At 44.8% G+C, this 19322-nt stretch overlaps 1 protein-coding gene across 2 annotated transcripts in view; it reads right to left on the bottom strand.

Moving 5' to 3' along the window:
• The window catches only part of DCP2 (decapping mRNA 2), a 660306-nt gene that overhangs the window by 571205 nt on the left and 69779 nt on the right, over positions 1 to 19322 (bottom strand). For both annotated transcript variants that reach the window (XM_069625507.1, XM_069625506.1), the window contains exon 2: positions 1731 to 1882. In XM_069625507.1, the coding sequence (XP_069481608.1) occupies positions 1731 to 1882 (152 nt within the window). The remainder of the gene's footprint in view (positions 1 to 1730; positions 1883 to 19322) is intronic.

Raw genomic sequence — 19322 nt, 5'->3', positions numbered from 1 at the left:
CCAGGCTGCAAAAAGGATCAAAACGCAGCAGCAAATCACATCCTTGGGCTGAACAAGAGATGTCTTGTAGTGTAAAGTGTAGTCACTGCACGTGAGCAACTGCAAGACACGATCGAAAGCCATCACCTGAGATACTGAATCCACTCACGCAGGAGGGACATATCTGCCCCCTTCCCCACCACCGCTGTCGAGTGTGTGCTGCATGCTCTATTGCCAGATGTAACCTAGCATCAACTGCACTCACTAATGCATCATAGTCGGACCATTCACTTGCAACCAGCTCTGTTGCATGTCGTCAACACTTGAAAATGGTCGCAAGTCATGTTGATTATTGCATGTAATATATCAAGCACATTGCTGCTGCCTCAGTTGTATGCACGCAAGCTGCACACTTCACTTTTTTTTTTTTTTTTTTAAAGGTCGGTATTGGTCAAGGAATACAAAATTGACATTGGACTAAAGAGCAAGGAAGAATAAGTAGTTAAAACGTCCCACTAGAAAAAGGCTAGCAGGTAGTCGGATTAGCAGATCAGATACAGCAGGGTTTCATGTTGCCGGTTTAGTATTGGAAGATGGATCAGCCTAGCTGCTCCGTTATCGACCTGCTAATAGATACCTATCTGACAGAGATCATTGACAGCAGCGCAACACACAAGGTTGTGAGCCCAATGGACTACAATGAAAGCATAAAATAAACAAGTGTTTAAAGTTTCACCCGAGTACGGGTCCACGCATGCGGCAGCCGGCACATTAAAATGAAGGGAACACGTTCATTTGGTGAATGCGCTGATGGTACAGATTCAATGCATGATGTTGCGCCAAAACATATCGGTGCCAAAAGGTTCTCGCGCCCTACTGGCTGTGGCCAAACCGCGCACCAGAACGTCCTGGTCAGCAGTTTAGATGCAGCTGCTAAATGTCAGCATGGCAGCCTATATGCTTCAAGTGAGCCAGGGTCATGGCCAGCCGGAGCCAGGTTGGCAGTCTCCAAAGGTGTGGCTGAGCCCGGCCCGGTCCCATAGATTTGTTTGCGTACCTTACTATGGTTTGTGTACTTCTCAGACTAATCCCATCATGGAAGCCACGCCCCCAAATGAGGCCTCCACCAATTTTACCCCCAATTACCCCTGTCTGTAGGCATATCGCCCTCAAAATTATTAAGCAACAAAATAACTGCTGCAAATGTCACATGTTGTGTGCAATAGATACACACACCTTGTGAACGTGTGACATTTGCAGGAGATAACCATTTGCAGGAGATAACCGTGCCCAAATCACCATTGCTCATTAGGTGCAAGAGCAATTTAAAAATGGACTGCACTGTGAGCTGCTAAATGCTGACATTTGGCAGCTGGTCCCAAATCATCGTTGTGCCAAATGAGCAATTTATTAGCTGAAAAGTTAACTTTACATCCACGCATAAATTATACCCGAATAGATACCTTCTCGCCTCCGAAAGAAATACTTTCCTTTGTATATATAAACTGCAAAAGATTCATTTTATTTGTAAACAGATTTGAATAGTTTTAGGTAGATTTCAGCAGAACTAAATATTGCGAGTGAGGAATAAGATCTGGTGTGCTTGTAACAGTTGGACAAGCATAAAGTGTATTCAGGCTTCCTTCCCCAACAATAATATCAGGTTGCAATCCCATTAAATTCGGCAACGCCCACACTGCTTTCAGGTAATATGTCTTTGGAACAAAACAAAAAAAGCTGTGAAAGGATATCCGCTGTTGCAAAATCTCGTATTCCGCACTGCGGCAAACCAGTGATGTTCTTCATGTAGAAATCCAAGTAAAACCAATGCGCAAGTTCGATCTGAAAACACACTCTGATGGCATTATCTCTTTCCTCGCTGGGAATGTGTAAAATGAAGCGGCTGTTGGGGGGGAAAATAAGGAGAAACATTAACTGCAATGGCTCTCAGACCATAGTGCACATTTCAATCCATAAACTGTGGCAGGCTTACGAGGGAGGACTTTTTTTTCTATTTTCATTTCTTAAGATTGTTTCATCCATATTTAGCCAAAACATAAGTAAAGTGCGTCATTCCTGTGACTGGGGCAAAATGGAATCCGTTTATTCATTTTTCGCCCAATCTCAGTGATCAAACATCCTTTCCCCGTCACAAATGCTTGATTATACACAAACATGACCTTGACTGGATAATCGATTCTGTAACCTTTTTATTCACACCTCCGATGTACATTTTGCAATTCTTAACAATATCATCATCATCCATTCGTCTGAAATTTAAGTTGAGGTTCCTCAATTAACATACTGTATGTGGCACCAGGTCTGGAAAAAAGGACTTTTCTTGTTAGGTCAAAACCTCTTCGTTTAGCACCTCTTCCATAACACTCTCCTTTGCCCTTAGGTCAAAAAACGTATTCATATTCTTCCCATACCCATACCTTCATCAAATATGACGCTCCCACTTGTGGAGGTCTATAGGAAGTGGGTTTTTTGTGCCCCGCTTTAATTTTTTATTTTAGTGCATTTGGTAAATTAACCTTTCGCACGACAAACAAATTTACAAACCAGTTGAAACATGTTAAAAACATACAATTAACATAATTGAACAAAATAAAATGTGCAAATCCATTGCAAACATTTGCATATGGATAAGAAATGGCCCCAATGAAAAAAAAAAAAAGCTCCAGCACTCTGGATTTCACCTTTTCCCAAATGTGGTACGCCCCAGCTGCAAGAACAAGTGATTCTGCTCCATACAGGAGACTCCAGAATTGATCAGAGCAGATGTTTCGATAGGATGCATACCCCCGTCATAAATAGATTGCAATACTGGGTCAGCACATGCCGGGCTGTCTCCAATGCTGCACCGCAGAGCCTACAAATTCTACACTCTTGAGGAGTTCCCAACCAAGCCCCAGTATATGCCAATGTAGGTAAAGTACAAAATGTACCGAACCAGGTGACCGAAACTTGGTCAGATAGCTATGCAGGGTATCGCCAGGCGAGCCAAGATGTGTTTACTGAAGATATCTGGGATATAAGGACAGTTGGTCAGCAGTCAAAGCCCGGTCATAGGCCCTCGTCTTCTCCTCAATACTAGCAAGATGGAAATCAATCATTGTCGTAGGGACAGTGCTCAGTCCGATGGCTGAAAAATGGGACAGCACAGTTTTCTCGAACCCCGAAACCACGTGCTCCGGGACACCCTCTGTGAGCGTTCCACTGATTGTGTCAGAAGATTTAGTTCAGAGTTATCATCCAGGGTGATCTTAGCCCACAGCAGACAAGCAGCAAGTTTCCACAGGGAAATCTGCGACTGTAGACCAAGCTCCAACCTGGCAGCCTGCACAGGTACTGAACACGGCAGGCCCAGCATTGATCTAAGAATGTTCGCCTCAAGCCGTACCAACAATATACTCAGGAAGTACCTCAAGGGCATACATGATTCCAGGGATAATAGACAGCTTGTAGACCTGCAGTTTGGCCTCAATAGACCCCCCCCACTTAGTCGATTGCTTTTATAAGAAGATGCTGGTTCTTGATCTTATACTTGTACTGTAGTGGTGAAATCCCACTTGCCATTCTTAGTACCCAAAGAACACATGCCACAGTCTCAGGAGGATAGTTAAGGGGCAACATGCTTGCCTTGGAAGCAAAACGACACGGAGCAACACAGGTTCGATCCCCAGGTCCGCGCTTCGAAACCTCTGGATATTAAGCATGTTATAAATAACCTATAATTTCATATAATTTGTATAAAACATTACTATATCTAAATTAGAACAATACAAACAGAATGAATAGGGCAACAGAACTTGAAGACAAATGACATCACTGAACCGGCTACCTAGGTAAACATCTGGTCCCATCATATTTAATGATGCCAAAGAGCCCTACAAAAGTCCAAGCACGATTTATTTCAGTCCCCAGTAGATAAGGATGTGAAGAAGTAATGTGGATGAGTGGGCTGTTTACTATGGTAAGAACTCATGGGCGTCACATCAAAGCGTTAAGCCAGTTTTTGTACCACCTTCTGTCAAGAACACTACAATCCTAATGGGAGACTAACAGCTGAGAAGAAAGGGAAGCCAAATTCCTCTTAAGGTAGTCATGCGGACAGAGCAACACGGCTCAACTCTCAGGTAGGCATAATAGACTAACACAAAAGGTACAATTAGTCCACTGTGGCGAATCAAGCAATACCGCCACTGAATCTCGGGAGGGAAGCTACTCCTATGTGGCCAGGGAAAGGCAGAAGCTACTTGACTCGGAATCTGGGTGTGGCTATATGCAGGAGGACCATGTGGGGGGAAATACCAACTTCAGGGAGGTAAGGGGTTGTCAAAACAAAATGACCCCTCAAAGGTGATTATGAATAACGCGTCCCATTACAACATGCCTGCATGGCTTACTGTGACGTAGGTGAAGAATTCCCAAGTCTGCATAAACTGCCTCCCTGTTTGCTCCCACTTTGTAGTACTGAGACGAGGAAGAGGGCTAGAGCAATGACAATCACTAGAGGCGGGAAGCAAACACTGCACTCTAGTCTTTGGAAAGTAATCATGAGGACCGGGAAGTTTAAGACACGATCAACTGATCAGACATTAAGAGAGACCGAGGCTGCAGGAGATGCACAGCTTGCGCTTGTTGGAACGCAGAGCATGAGCGTTTTGGGCAAAGTATCACCGAGGCCAACTAGAATGGCGAGACAGAAGAGCAGATGAGGAGAAGTGTGCCGCGTTGGTGCGAGAGGCTGTCTGGAGCAGCAGAGAAGAAAGCAGGAGCTGAGCAACTAACAGGTCGCAGTCCCAGTCAGTGCAGAGAAGCAAAGGTTGGAAGAACGCGAGAGGTGCTGTTGGTTTCCGGTAAGCCTAAAGACATAGTGGGTAACCAGGGCACTCAGCAGAGAGACTTGCATGTCCTTGACAGAATGTGACAGTGATTTAAACCAGTAGAGAGATGGATACGAATGAAAATGACAGAAGGGGGCTGTAACCCGCTGTCTGGGGGAATCTAAAACATTTACAGACAATATCGCGAAAGGAGCAATGATCTATTACCAGGGAAGAGAGGCCGAAACTAACCTGAGCAGTGTGGGGAAAGGATCAGGATACGTGAGAAAGGTCGATTAATATATTTGTGAACTTTGCCAAAAGTGGTCGGTTGATACAGTATTGGAAGAACGCTATTTTGTGGAGGAGAAGGAAAGAGAATGAAGATTGGAAAAGTCCTGGAAGGCTAGTGAACCAGGCAAATAGTGAGTCTGGGACTCATACGAAGGACAAGAGTGAAACATCTTGGCAGGAGAGAAACAGACTAAAGAAAGAAAGGACAACTATATTTGGTAAACAAGAGTGTGACATCCTGGAAGAAGGGCAAACCAGGAAGAACAATAATATTGTGGAAACTAATTGAAAACAGGAAGAACCATACCCTGTTTGGAAATTGGTGAGAAAGTGGCAAGTACCCTGGCAGGAGAGTACAGGGTAAAAGGGAGAAGCTGTTAAAAGAAAGGGGAAGAGTCATACCCCTTTTAAGCTTGATGAATTTACAAAGTGAAATATGACAAAGACACTGAAGAAGCAATGTATACGAAGGGGACACAAGGGAAGAGCTCTCCTGCTTGAACTGTGATAAAGCAACATTTAGCATACCAGAAGAAATCTAGGGGAACGGAAGACACCTTAACCTGGTGTAACTTAATTTCTTCTATTTTTAACACTTTAGAACTTTTTGCTTTGAACCATTGAGAGAAAGCTATGTCCATATAGCCTACAGATAACATTATTCTGAGTTTAGCGTGTAAAGGCCAGTTTAGGATTTGAACACAGGACAGAGGACGCTCTCTTTGATTTAACATCCTGACACAGATGTTCCTAGGTTTTGTTGAGGAAGGGAAACCCTTCTTAGGATCAAGGATAGACTTTCTCCTCCCCACCACTATTATTTTTTGCTTAAAAGTCTATAGCCCACACTAATCATGCCCTTGTGTCTGTGTCTTACTCCTGATCCCTTACACCACCCATCTAGAAAATACACTAGACTGACATACTGAGAATACAGAGACACATACAGACATCTAGCAGGTTAGAAAAGTACTCAAGTTATAATACCAAGTATTACAAAGACACCCAGTATATTATACAACAGTAATGTCTAAAAACAACTCTCCTTACCCCCCCACTGCCTATACGTGCGCTCACTACCACAGGGAGGCACCAAACATAAAACAAACAGGAGTGTGGAAGAATAAGGGCACCACAAAAATCTAACTAGCAGGAAAAAGCCACTATCGGACTGCATCATTTTGTACATACTAAATACTCAACCCGCTCCTGGTATATGTGGGAGGGCCTGGCCTGGGCCTGGTGGCCAGCACCTAAAACATAGGTATGGAAGAAGGGATTTAGGGATTTAACCAGTGGGAGAAATAGTCTGCATCTGCCCATATTAATTGGGAGCCAGTACAACAGATTATTGAAATAATGCAAAAACACACATGGTAATCCGGCATAGCCATATAGAGCGTAGGAAACAGTTTCCAAGAACTAAGAAGACGTTTTAACAGTTGCCTTGGCAATACATTTCCAGGAAAAATATTTACAAATTTCACCAAATTAAAATACATTCGCAATTGGAGAAATTCAGAGCAGACTTACAAAATGCGTTAACATCACAATAGGCATTACAATTATAATGCTTGGTAAAGAGATCACTGAACCCCTTTGTGCATACAAGAAAAATGTCCAGGGGCAGATACGTTTCTGCATAGTTCCATTAGGGGAGTTCCAGAGCAGGCTGAATGTTCCATAGGAAACGCTTGGAAGAAGGTCAATAGCACATCCGCTTTAAAAGAGGGAAGTCGGTGCCACACTACGAGTGCAGATTGCACAACAAGCAACCCCAGGGAAGGCCAGACGATACCCCAAAGAAGAGATCCAGGGGTAAATGGACGAACCAGAAGCCCCAGAGGAAGATGCCCGTGGACCCCCCAATAGAGTTCTATGGGAAAGGCTCTAGAGACTTGCCGCAAAGGAATCGCAACCCCCGAGGATGACTATTTAGAGTAATCGCCCACCTCCGGACCCAGAAGAAGTAGGAACAGTGGTTTTGAAGAAAATCGCTCCAAAAGCACGATAAACCTCAGTCAGTATAGTGCTTTTTTCCTTCGGTCCGTTTTCCAAAATTCAGTACTAAGGGGCTTGCACCCTGAGCAAGCGACTATCCAAACGACCAAGGAAAAGAACAGAGAGTCTTCCAACAACATCTACCTTGCAGCCTGAAGTGAAAAACCCAGTGAGGAAGACTAAAGGAAATCAAGAGCCTGCGAAGACAGCTCCCAGCGGCTCAGTGGGCAAAATATCCTAGCATGGGCAGAACGGCTAGAGGCCCCCTCGGACGTCCCAAGCTGGAAAATTGGTGTAGTGTTGAAGCCTCCACTCCCTTCTGGACTGTGGTCGCAACGCACAGCCAAGCATAAGGTCCTGGCAGTAAACATCCCAAAGGTTCCAGTGTGGAGTGCACGACCAAGCAGAGGTAGGGAGTGTGCCAGGGTAATGGACGTGACCCTGTCAAAAATAGAAGAGTAAGAGGGAACCTAGTCCCTGGCCTCTGAGGAGTACGTGAACATGTGCAGGGATTGGCGGGGCTCAAAATGTGCACTCACCACTAGCCACAGGCTAGCGATTATTGGAACTCGGCGAGTAAGAAATGGCGTGCTGCGTCTGGGTTTAAAATTGATAGGGCAAGTGGCTTTTATGGTTGGCTAGAAGCTGGCAACCCCCGATAATGGTACCACTGTCCCTTCCTCAACACACCAAAAACTTTCCAGACTATGTCTGTCTCTTTCAGAACCACAAATCCCAGAATGCATATGTCAGCACAATAGAGATTGGAAAAGGAGGGTGGGCGCTAGAATATGTTTTTTTTTTGTTTTGTTTTGTTGACATTTATTCAGGGAACACCTGAATTTTATCAAAGTTTCGATTGCCGATTGTGTAGTCCCAATCTCAAATTTCGCAATGGTTCTTCCTACATATCTACCGATACCTCTGAGCTGGTCAGACAGAACCCTGTTTTTGCTCGACATGCATTTCGGATCTCTAAGTAGGCGATGGAATGGAAGATGCCTCGCTGATCTGCCGGAATGCTAGTTCGATTAAATTCACCATGGCCACCGTACATCTGGTGGTTTCTCCAGATACAAGTCTGTTCCATAGGTCATCTTCTTGCCACATCCACAAATTCGAAATCAGAGGTAAGAGGTAGGTAGATGTGTTTTGTTTGGTGTTGGGGCAGACTATTACCAGGTGTTTTAGGGTTTCCACCACCGCCGTCTTTTTGCATAGACGGCAACCCGTTTGACTGTAGAACCTCCGGATGGTTAGAATTTCCTGAGTCAGCAGTAAATTTAATCTTGCTTTCATAAAAATAATTTTTCCTTTTTTCCAGAAATTTGGAGCAGTAATTTAGCGGCTTTTTCAATTTGTTAAACGTAGGGGGGGAAGATGGATTAAGAGTTTGTTTTCTACTGCTTTCTCAATCGTATGAATCCAGTCCATTTCTTCAATTTTTTGTTTAATTCTGTCTGGATTTTCCTTTAGCTCTATTTCTGTGCATACTATTTTGGAAAGCTTTTCTTTTCTGTTTTCGACCCACTTATTAAGAGCTTTGCATTTACCGTTTTCCAGTTCTTCTTAAATGATGTATGCGGGTAGCGAGTCTGCAAGGATTATTTTTCTGTAAAATCTCATGGCGCTTTGGTCAACCATGGATACGAGAGATACTAGACCCAGTTCTCTTCGAATGGCCGCCATTGATGTTGACTTCGGTACACCGAGGACAGCTTTCCAGACCAGACCCTCCAACTTGTTCCCAATCTTCTGATGGATAGCCAGTGAGGCTTCCATTCCGTAGGCCAGTGCTGGTACCACTTTTGTCTTCTAGAAGTTGATTGCCGCAATTAATGAAATCTTCCCGAACTTCTTGTCTACAGTTCTCATTTGAGATGTTAATCTTTTGGCTTTGTCCCAGAGCATGTCTTGCATTGCCATATCCGTTTGTGAGCTGTTGATTTGGACTCCAAGGTATCCGATGTTTTTTACCATTTCAATCTTGATGTTATCGAGGAACCAGGACTGCTGTTTCGATTGTTTCTTTGGCAGTTTCTCGATTATCATAACTTTTTTTTTTTTTTTTGTTTATTTCAAGGTGGTTTTCATCAATGTATCTTGCCAGGTTAGTTAATTTACGGTGCAAACCAATTTTCATCCGATCAATCAGGAGCACATCGTCCGCGTACAGAAGTCGCGGGATGATGGTTTTTCCTATTTTCGGCGGAAAGGTCCTGATATTTGCTTCAGAGTGTTGGAAGTCTCCCAAGAACGCAATAAATAGGGCTGGAGCCAGGGGACAACCCGGTTTAACCCCTCTTTTGACCTTGATTTCCTCTGACAATGTTCCTTGTTGGTTTAGCTTAACTCTTATGGTGGTTTGCAAGTGAAGCGCTTTGAGTGGGTCGAGTACCGCTTGGGGGCAGTTCCAGGTTTCAAGTTTCGACCACAACATGTTCCGGTCTATTTTATCGAAAGCTTTTGACAGGTCAACAAAAGTTAAATAGACCTTAGGTGCCACTTCCTTAACTTTTGCTTTCAGGATATTGTTCATCATGATGTTAATTGATGTAGTCCCGTTTTTTTTTTTAAAACCCGTTTGGAGATTATCATTGCAAGGACCAATTTTTTCCCAGGTTCTGAAATGGTCCAGCAGGAGTGAAGCAAACATTTTTCCTATGATATCAAGGAGTGCAATCGGCCTATAGCTTTCAGGGTCTTCCCTGCTGCCCTTCTTATATAATCGGGACAATGACGGTTTTCTGCCATGTCTCTGGAATTTGGTGTTTTCTTTCACATTCCCCGAAAATCTTGCCGATCACTTCCGACCACTCTTTAGGGAATTGTTTGAGATTAATATTTGTCAGACCATCAGACCCTGGAGCCCTGGATGTTTTAAGGTTCCTGATTTTTGTTTCAAGGTCTTTGGGGTTGGACACGTCCACCCAGGGTGGATTAGAATTGCGCTCTGTCACACAAGGAGTTTCCTTTGGCTCGTCAAATTCAGTCGTAAAGTACTTTGTCCATTTAGCTTCCGAGTCTGCGTTGCTCGGCATCGTACTCTGGGCATTATTAGTATTTTTTTATCAGCGACCAGAATTCGCTCGATTTGTTGGTTGCCAATCTTTTCATCATTTCTTCCACGTCCTGTTGATATTGAGCTGCTCTTTGTTGTTTCCGCCAGCCGTCATACCTTTTTCTTTCTAGCTGCCAATTCGCCCAGTCTTCTTTGGCGTTTGTTTTCTTTGCCCTTAATTGTCGCCCCACTTTCCTTTGCTCCACCAAAGCTTTGTTTTAAGCATGGATGGGGTGGTCACGTCCCATCCGTCTTCCCATAACTGGCTTTTGGTATGCCAGTAGTAGCGTAAGGTAATTGGGTCTTTCGTCAGCCATGCTTGACCGGTTGTACAGAATTTTCTGGTCCCAGGACATTTTGATTTTCTGGATGCCTGCTTCTGTTAAGCGTAATCGCGTTTGTTGGCAGTTAACTTCGGTGGCGGCAAGGTAGGTTGCTTTCTCCGGTCTCCTTCCTTGCCAGGTACATGACAGTAGATTGTGGTCGCTGTTAACAGTTCTTAGAACCTTGAAGCTCACGGTACTGGATATTAGCCCAGCTGTAATGAATATATAGTCTAATGTCGCTTTAGAGGAACAGCGTTCCCAGGTAGGAATGTTAATTTGGTTCAGAAAGAGTGAGGCTATGTTTTGGATGTTCCTTGAGCTGATAACTTCCGTCCATGCTTTCTCGTGTTCCATGGTTGCATCTATTGGCTCGGGGCATTGATTGACGGTTGGATGCCCCTGTTGTTTCTCATTGCAGTTTGCGTTAAAATCTCCGCATATGACGATTTCGATCTCCTCAAACTCTTCGTATAGTTGGTCAATAGTTGCTCCCATATTTGAGCAGAATGCTTTTGAGGTCATGCGTTGCGGATTACAGTAGCAGTTTATTATTGCTAGAAGATTCAACTGACCTCGGTTCTTCCAGTTGGATTGAGACCATGTTGTCAGGATCACCAGCATTTCATAGGTTTCTTTCCACTTCCGGGGTTCTGCCAGGCCGAGGCCCGTTTTGATTGCTGTTAATAGGCCAGACGACGGTCTTCCTAAGAAGCCCTTGACCGCTGGTGAAATTTCTACAGAGAATCCGTCAAGCAAGGGTTTGTCCATCAGCCATGTCTCTTGCAGGCAGAGTACATCATATAGGCATAAGTTCACGTCTCCCAAAATCGTTAGATGCACATGGGCTCTCGGGTTCCAGGATCCTTGACTGAATTCCTCCTTGCCGGACCACTCCTCTCCGCTTGTTGCAACGGTGAAATTTTTTAGGGCCGCCCTGGTCGCTGCTATTTATCACTTTTCTTGATCCAGGTCGATGTAAACCAGTTCCAAGGGCCCTTCGGTTGAGTTGAGTCGAGTGCCTTTGCGTTGGGCTTTGGCTCACAGGCTTTCGAAGTGAAATCACTTCTTGGCCGGGGGTTCCTCGTCTTCCTTTCTTCTGGTTCTTATTGCTCAGTTACCCCGATTGGAATAGTTTCTTTCTGAAGCGTGCCTTTGCCTGATATTTTCATCTTCATCTTTCCTGTTCCCATCGTTTTGTCATTTTCCATTTCTTAGGCCGTAGGGGGCCTTTCTCTATGCAACTTCATCAGCCTTTGGAATTTTCCATCGATTGTGTCGATATAGGTTCTCTGTTTTTGATTGGTAGTGAAGTTGATGCTTTCTCGGTCGTTTCTTTTCTGTGTCTGGCTCATTTCTTTCAGGCTTTATTTCCGTCAAGCGGAAGCCCATCTGGTCTATTTCTTTGAATGCCGACTCCTCAATGTGTGCGATTCCTGCTGTTTTTACATGCAGATTTGCTTTGGCTCTTTTAATCGCTGTGGTAAGGCTCCACTAACTTGAGATCTTCAGTTCATGTGGCTCTCTTCATTATCTGCAAAACTGTTGGTCGATTTAGTATCAGATATTCTTTTTTGGAATCTAATTGTTCAAGCTTGAATAGGCGGGTCTCTTCGTTCCTTTTGGATTCCCTTTTCTCCACTTCTCTCGTTGAAATAGGGTGCCCGGGGCTGCCTCTGACTCTTGTCCTTGCGCATGAAACTGTCTGATGATCCTCTTTCAGATGGCCACGGTTTCTCTGGTGGAAATCCCCCTTTTTTCGTCACTGTCTAAGTGTGATGAGCGTGGTCAAGTTGTTCTTTCTCTTTGCTCGGTTTTTTGCTTCTCCAAAGTCTTTTTTTTGGGTGTTCAGTTCAGTTTTTTTGTGAGTCGTTATGTCAACTACCTTTATTTTTTCTATAGTTTTTTTTTCCCGGTGTTGTGATAGATTCATTAGGACTGGTCAGTCATGAAGTCCTCCACTGTTCTTGGTGATCGTGATGTGTGGGAGTCAGCTGGAAGCTCTTCATCAAGGACTTGGGATCTCCTCTGCATGAGACCCTGTTTTGAGTTTTAGAACTGGTTGTTCCATTGGCGTCTTGGGTCCGTCCGATGACTTCTTGCTTGTGTTATTTAACATGTCATCTTTTTTGTTTTGAAGTTGGTTATCTTGATTTAACTCTGGGGCCATAGCTAGTGTTGTGGTTTCCCTGTTCACCATCTGAGACCGCGCTTCGTGCGGTTTATGCGACAGCGAAGACTGAGGTGTTGTACGTTTTCTACTCAATTGCTCCATGCTTTCGAGCTTTCTTTCAAGGGCTTCAATTTTACTTTCCCAGGTTTTTTGGTGCATACTTTTCTGATCCTCCACAGCCGTTATGTAGCTTTCTTCGTGTGACATTTTTGTTACCATGTTTGTGAGAAATGCCGTGTTATCTCTAATCTCCTCTTTTATGGCTTCGTATAGTTTGCAAAACGGAGCTAATACAATGGACATCGCGGACATGATTGCTAGCATGTCCGGCTTTTTGTAAGGAGAATCTTTCTGCATAGCTGCAGCTAGGTCACTCAAACAGCGATTTTTAGGGGAGGATTGAATTCTCTCGGTTCTCCTTGGAATGGCTGGGATGTCCATTGTAGAACGCTCCATCGGGGAGCTTAGATCCTGGTCCGTCACTGTTCGACTAGCTGAGGATCTTTGGTTCGTTTGAGAGGAGTCTCGCTGACATCAGTCCCCATCCAAGGTCTTTGGAGGGAGCGTTCTTAGCAGACAGGTCCCCAGGTGGGGCTTTGTCCATGCGAGCCGATGCTCTTTTTCTCCCACGGCAATGTCCCACCGTTGTGCCTCCTGGAGTGTTTGAATGGAAAGTGTCGGATCCCTCCTTGCCTTCACCCCGCTAGCTTTTGTATCGGCTGCGTTCATCTGCAAGGCCTTTTTAGTTATTTTAAGTATGTCATTAGGTGCTGTGGCCTCGGGGACTATGTTATTTTCTGTTGGACCGGGGGCCGGTTGCCCTCCCTCCCTTTTGTTTTTTGGGGTTGTGTTTTCTTCCATGCTGCTTTTGTTCAAATGTACTGGCTGTTGGATCTCTTCCTCGACCGGTTTTGCTGTAGGTGCCCAAATTGGGTCAGTTTTCCTCAGTTTTGACCCTGTCGGATTTTCTTGTGCCACTTCAAGCATCTCTGCGTCCGAAACTTCAGTCTCCGCCGTCAACTTTCTTTTGTATTGCTGGGTAAAAAAGGCCTTTAGGGGGCACGATAATAGTGGGTTAGGCAGGTTTTAAGTGCGGTTCCTCGCCTTTTAATCACCTTTACTCCATCGCTGCCTTCATCTTTCAACTCCTTTGTCGGCAGTTTATTTGTTGGATTCAATTTAGGCTTTGGTGGTTTCGGCCCCTTTTTTGTTTTGGTTCTTTTTTTTCTTATTAGTTGCTTACTTTAGTTGCTCCCCCTGTTTCCTTGTTGGAGTCTTCTGGTTCGCTGGCTGTGTTGCACACTGAAATTTTGTCTTGTCTCCATCTTCAGACACATCATTCTCACTTTCTGCGTTTGATTCGCTTGTAGAGATCTCAATGATCTTTTTGTTGCCCTTATCGGGCTTTCTCTCGCCAGCTGCTGATTTAACCCCATTGAGTGAGAAGGGGTCTTGGCACTTGTTGGCGGAGTGAATCAGCGCCTTGGTTTTTATAATCTTCTGCACAAAGTCTGTGTTGTTTGTTGAGGCAAGAGGCATTGTTTAATTTTTTACGTTGTTTTGGAAATGTGGAATTTCCATGTTTTCCAATGCTTCGCCCCATTTTTTGCCCCTTGGCTGCCCCTCCTCACGCAGACCCAGCAGATGTGGGCCCTCTACGGGGCTCTTTTCTACATCCATGGTAATCGGTTTGGTGGGGGGTGGGAGGGTCCTGTCACTCTGGGCTTCCTTTTTCCTTCCCACAAACGGGGCCGCAACAGTGGAAGCGCTGTCGCCGTTCCGCACCTCCCGGGGCTCATCTCCTGTGGTCCCACGTCTCAACCCCTCCCCACCGTCGAGGTCCCGCTTGGGTCCCGGCGAGGGCCGTCCTCAGACAGCCTTTGCACTGGATCCACTCGCCCTGTAGGCGGTTGGCGGACTACACACGGCAGAGGGGGTGGAAGAGGGGCACTGCCTTCTTTCCTCTGCGGCGCTGCTCTCCTTGTGCTCGCCAGCCTCCACGAGTGCTCCAGTTCCCGGGTCACGAGGCCCTTCCCCCGGCGGCGTTGGAGACATGGGGGAAACCAACCACGGGACTTTCGCCGATGACAACCGTACAGGTTAACGGGGCTAGCTCTTGTTTCTTACCCCCGACTCCCTGGAGCACTTCATTTCGTACATCCGCTCCTTCCAGGGAACCTTCCGGGTTCGTTGCTTCGGTAGTTCTTTCACTAGACGGTGGTCTGATGGTCAATCCCACCTCACTCTTCTCATTTCTACCTTGCGGGGTAGGCTTTGGCATGGCTTTCCCTTTGGCCACAATTGGCAGCACTTCCGGCTCCATTGAGGTCTTGCTTCGCGTCTGCAGCGGACTGCTGCAGACTGGCTCTCCACCTCGGCTCACCAGCTCCGCTCACCAGCTCCGTGGTGTGTTGGGTCAAATATAGGTACTTCCTGCACAACGAAATGGATAGGCTGCACACTGCTGCAGACTGGCTCTCCACCTCGGCTCACCAGCTCCGCACAATATGGTTGTTAATGTATGCCGGTATCAAGGGATTTATACCCTTCATTTACTTTATGGTTATCTCTTTTTGCTGTCAAAGGGCAGCGATCTGTTGGAAAGTAAAGCCAAGAAAACAGTGCTAATGGTCTAGGAATGTTAACGTAATGTGTTCACTATAAAAAGAAAACATTGCTGGACCTTCGCATAACCATGAGTTTGTAATACATCTGGTTGTCACTACTGTTAATTGTCATTTTTGAAAATGCAGAAGTATGCACACAGACATTTTTTACTTTAGATTTAAGTGGGCTTCCCCGATGATTCAATTACAAAAATGTAAGTAATAGCATTCACCAATAGAAAGCTTCAGAAATATTTGAATCACAGGAATTCAGGTTCCACTATTTCACTATTCCTCTCTGCTCATTTTTTAGAATCTATAATCTATTGTAAAATAAGTTTGCTAAATGATGTTTTGTTTAGCCACAATACCTGGTCAATATTAGGAATTACTGATGGTGTGTTTGGTGCCATTTCCCTATCGTTTGAAGATTGGCCAAGTCACGTTTTCGGAAGTAGGCCACAAACTTGAGCACAAAGCTGTTGCAGGGAACTTATAATTTAAAGTAGCGATAATTATTATTTTCAAAACCAAAACGTATGTAATTTCTGATTTTGCAATTATAAAACGGGATACAAATTGCAAGCTACCAGCTAGCCATAAAGTCGCCACCTCAATGCCATACATACACAGAGCACAGCATTTATTTGCCACGAGTCAAATATCACTAGCTAATGGCTAGTGGGGAGTACACATTTTGCATCCTGAATGATACCGCTTGACACAAGTTTAACATGGAACATAACTATGGTCAAGTAAACTTGCAATGCAAGTGGAGCAATGCATCCTTAATTTAAGAAACCTCCAAAAACATGTACACTCTGAAATTGATAGTTGATCTAGGCAGGAGTACAATAACCGTCGGGCTTCAACTTTGACCTAACAAAATGTGTTGCATGTTATATATAAGTGACATAATAGTACCAGGATGGGTGGTTGCATTTTTCTCAACTGCAACAAGTAGCACATTGCACATCTTGAACACACTATATTCTTGGATCTTCCGTTTATGAGCTAGGCAATAACCGCTGGTAACTGTGCAGCCTTACAAGGCTTTCCTTCAAAAAGATGCCACCTAATATCCCTAGAAAGGGATCATGTATGCCCTCCAGAGATTATGTGATGAGCGCCATTGGTCTCTGCCCTTACCTTTCTAGGCTATCCTGTGCACAAAGTTAGTTTTGAGTTTGTTAATAGAAACATCTGATATTTACACTGCAACAAAGCTACTAGGCCACCGAAAAGAAGTTACACCAATAATGTTTCAGTGGGGTGTTAGCTCAATCATTGCCAATAAAGAGGCATTCTAATTGACAACTGTAAATTAGTAAATGCTGGCTACAGTCAACATGGATGTAAAAGGTGTACCCCTAAAAATGAACTGATCCCTAAACAAGAATCCAATGCAACATAACAGCATTTACAATATATTTGGCTTTATATTTTGGGACCCCAAAATAAGAGATATATTACATACCCTTTGCCCCCACCCCCTTGTGATGTTCCTTTGTGCCCCCCTTCCCGCACACAGGTGTTGCCCGTTTTGCTCGATTCTTCTACCGTGCCCCCACCTCCAGCCTACTTCTGCAGGAGTCTGTCCCGATACATTCCGGTTTCACCATCACCGTCGTGTGGCCAATGCTGGATTTGACTTTTATGGACTTCATTGATTCACGGTGCGTCACACTTTCTCAACTCTCATGCTGGACTTCCTTTTCATCTTGTACTCATGCTGTTCCCATCTTCATCTTGTATCCTGGCTTGCAACATTATGTGTTACAACTGACTTATGCAATTGTATTCGCTCTGCCCTCTTGCTTAGCCACCCTTTTGACTGCTTACTCGGTTCTCTCCTAGTCTCCCTTTTCGTATCTCCTCACCTCCTCCCCTTACTTTCTTCTATGCACTTACTCTATCAGAATTGTCCCTGGACCTAGTATGATAGCAACCTTGTCTATCTCCTCCCATCTCCCCTTACTTGTCTCCCCCCCCCCCCCCCCCCTCAAACCCCAGCACCATCTGAAATGTGATCAGGCCGAGTACGATAGTCAATTTCACATCCTTATGATATGATGATAGTTTATTTATATAGCGCCTATACGCAAGGGAGGGATTAAGGGAAAATACAAGGACATTCTTACAGTAAGAATGTCCCTGTATTTTCCCTTAGTCCCTCCCTTGCCTTGAAGCGCTTTGAAACACATTGTGTATAGGCGCTATATAAATAAACTATCATCATATCATACCTGGAATCGTCTTTGTATCTTCTTAGATTCACATGTTTTGCAGAGGCCAATATTTAGTGGTAGGTGCAGCAGAGTATTGCATGATTATCTTTTTTTTTTGTTGATGCAAGCACCTTTTTAACACAGTTAATAAACAAGACTACATACAATACATTTAAGATTCCAACAATACACTACAGTAATTAAAAAAATTTGAAAATGTACAAATAACAAGGAATAAAAAGCAAAACAGTACAATGACACATGAACGACATTCTGTATTAATCAATCAATTTATCTCATGACTCCAGATGGTTTTCAATGATTTTCAAAAAGTTGAATAGCGCCAAGGTAATAGATTTTTTTATGGAAGGCAAAGGAAGAGGTCCCAAAGAGGGCAGCCAGAGTGAGAGGGAAAGCGGAAGCTGGGGTCCCAATGAGAACGATCTCCGTTTTACTGGCGTTAAGGCAGATATCGTTGGAGGTGGACCAATCCTGAATCGCGGATAGACAGTCTGGAATGAGCAAGAAAGTCGAGGAGGCTGAAAGGAGCCTGCAAGAGAGCCTCTTCCTCTTCCTCTCCCGGCCTCCCTGCAGCCGTTTCTCCCTCGCCTCATTCTTTTACCTCTTTCTCTCTGGCAACACCTGACGATATTTCTAGACAAATCCGATCCATTAAAGTGTCGTCCAAACGGGTGCTCCCCTGCTCCTCCAAAACCATCAAGGACAACATTTACACCCTCCAGCCTTGGCCAATTTCTGCAATCACTCTTTCACCACTGGATCACCTGCCCCCTCTCCTAAAGCACTCCCTTGTGCCCCCCTCAGCCTTCTGCTGACCCTACCTACCCGCCAGACTATTGCCCTATCTCCATCACCCCTTTCCTGGGCAAACTCCTGGGGACGGGCCCGTTGTCCAATGGAAGCGCATTGGGCAGGAGGGAGGGAGGAGTTGAGATGAACAGAAAGCGTGAACAGGCGTAGAGGGGGAGTGGGTGCCAGGCGCTGGGGTGCTGAGAAAATTATATTTTTTTTAAAATAAATTAAACACGTGCTGCAGGGACACAGGGAACTCAACACCATCCTAGGATGCCCAGAAATGGTGAAACGGTGCCTGAGAGGGTGTAGACCCTGCTGAGGACGGGTGTGTTGTCGGGAGCACAGTGGGCAAGAGGGAGGGAGGAGGGGAGATGAACAGGAAGCGTTGACAGATGCAGAGGAGGAGCCTGTGGCAGACGCTGCAGCGCTGAGAATTGAGTTTTTAAAATGAATTAACCCTGGTGCCGCAGAGACACAGAACACAACACCAGCCTAGGATGCCCAGGAAAGAAAAAGGTGTAAATTGTCCATGTACCTTCAACTCCAAAAGGGGAGTAAGGTTGGGCACATGAGGATCTAAGCTGATAGATGTGTCTGAAAGACCATTACAGGTATGTAATATGTCCTCTGAGGCTTGTGGATCCGCTTAGAATCACACGCGTTGCGTAACTATTGAGCAGTAGGTGAAGGGTTGTTAGAAGGTACAGCAGCAAAAATAGGTATTAACACCACCTGACCCACCTGTGAACCACCTCTTGAATGTGAATCTAAGCATCAATGATGTGTGAAGGTGTAAATTGAACTCCTAGTAGCTGTTTTGCAAATAGCATCTAGTCGTACCTTAGCAACGAAAGCAAGAGTTGCCCATGTTCCTCGAATTGAGTGTGCTCTGGGGGTGAATGGTAATGTTTTTTTGGATAGAGAATAGCATAATTGTATGCACTTGGCAATCCATTTCGAAATAGCAAAGTGGCTTTGTTTTGTTTAGGTAGTACATTACTGCCCTCCT

Source organism: Ambystoma mexicanum, chromosome 6p (genome assembly GCF_040938575.1).
Source record: "Ambystoma mexicanum isolate Mex_15411 chromosome 6p, UKY_AmexF1_1, whole genome shotgun sequence".
In the NCBI taxonomy this organism is placed as follows: Eukaryota; Metazoa; Chordata; class Amphibia; order Caudata; family Ambystomatidae; genus Ambystoma; species Ambystoma mexicanum.
Note: the sequence above shows the minus strand (reverse complement) of the source record. Positions and strands in the feature narration are given on the sequence as shown.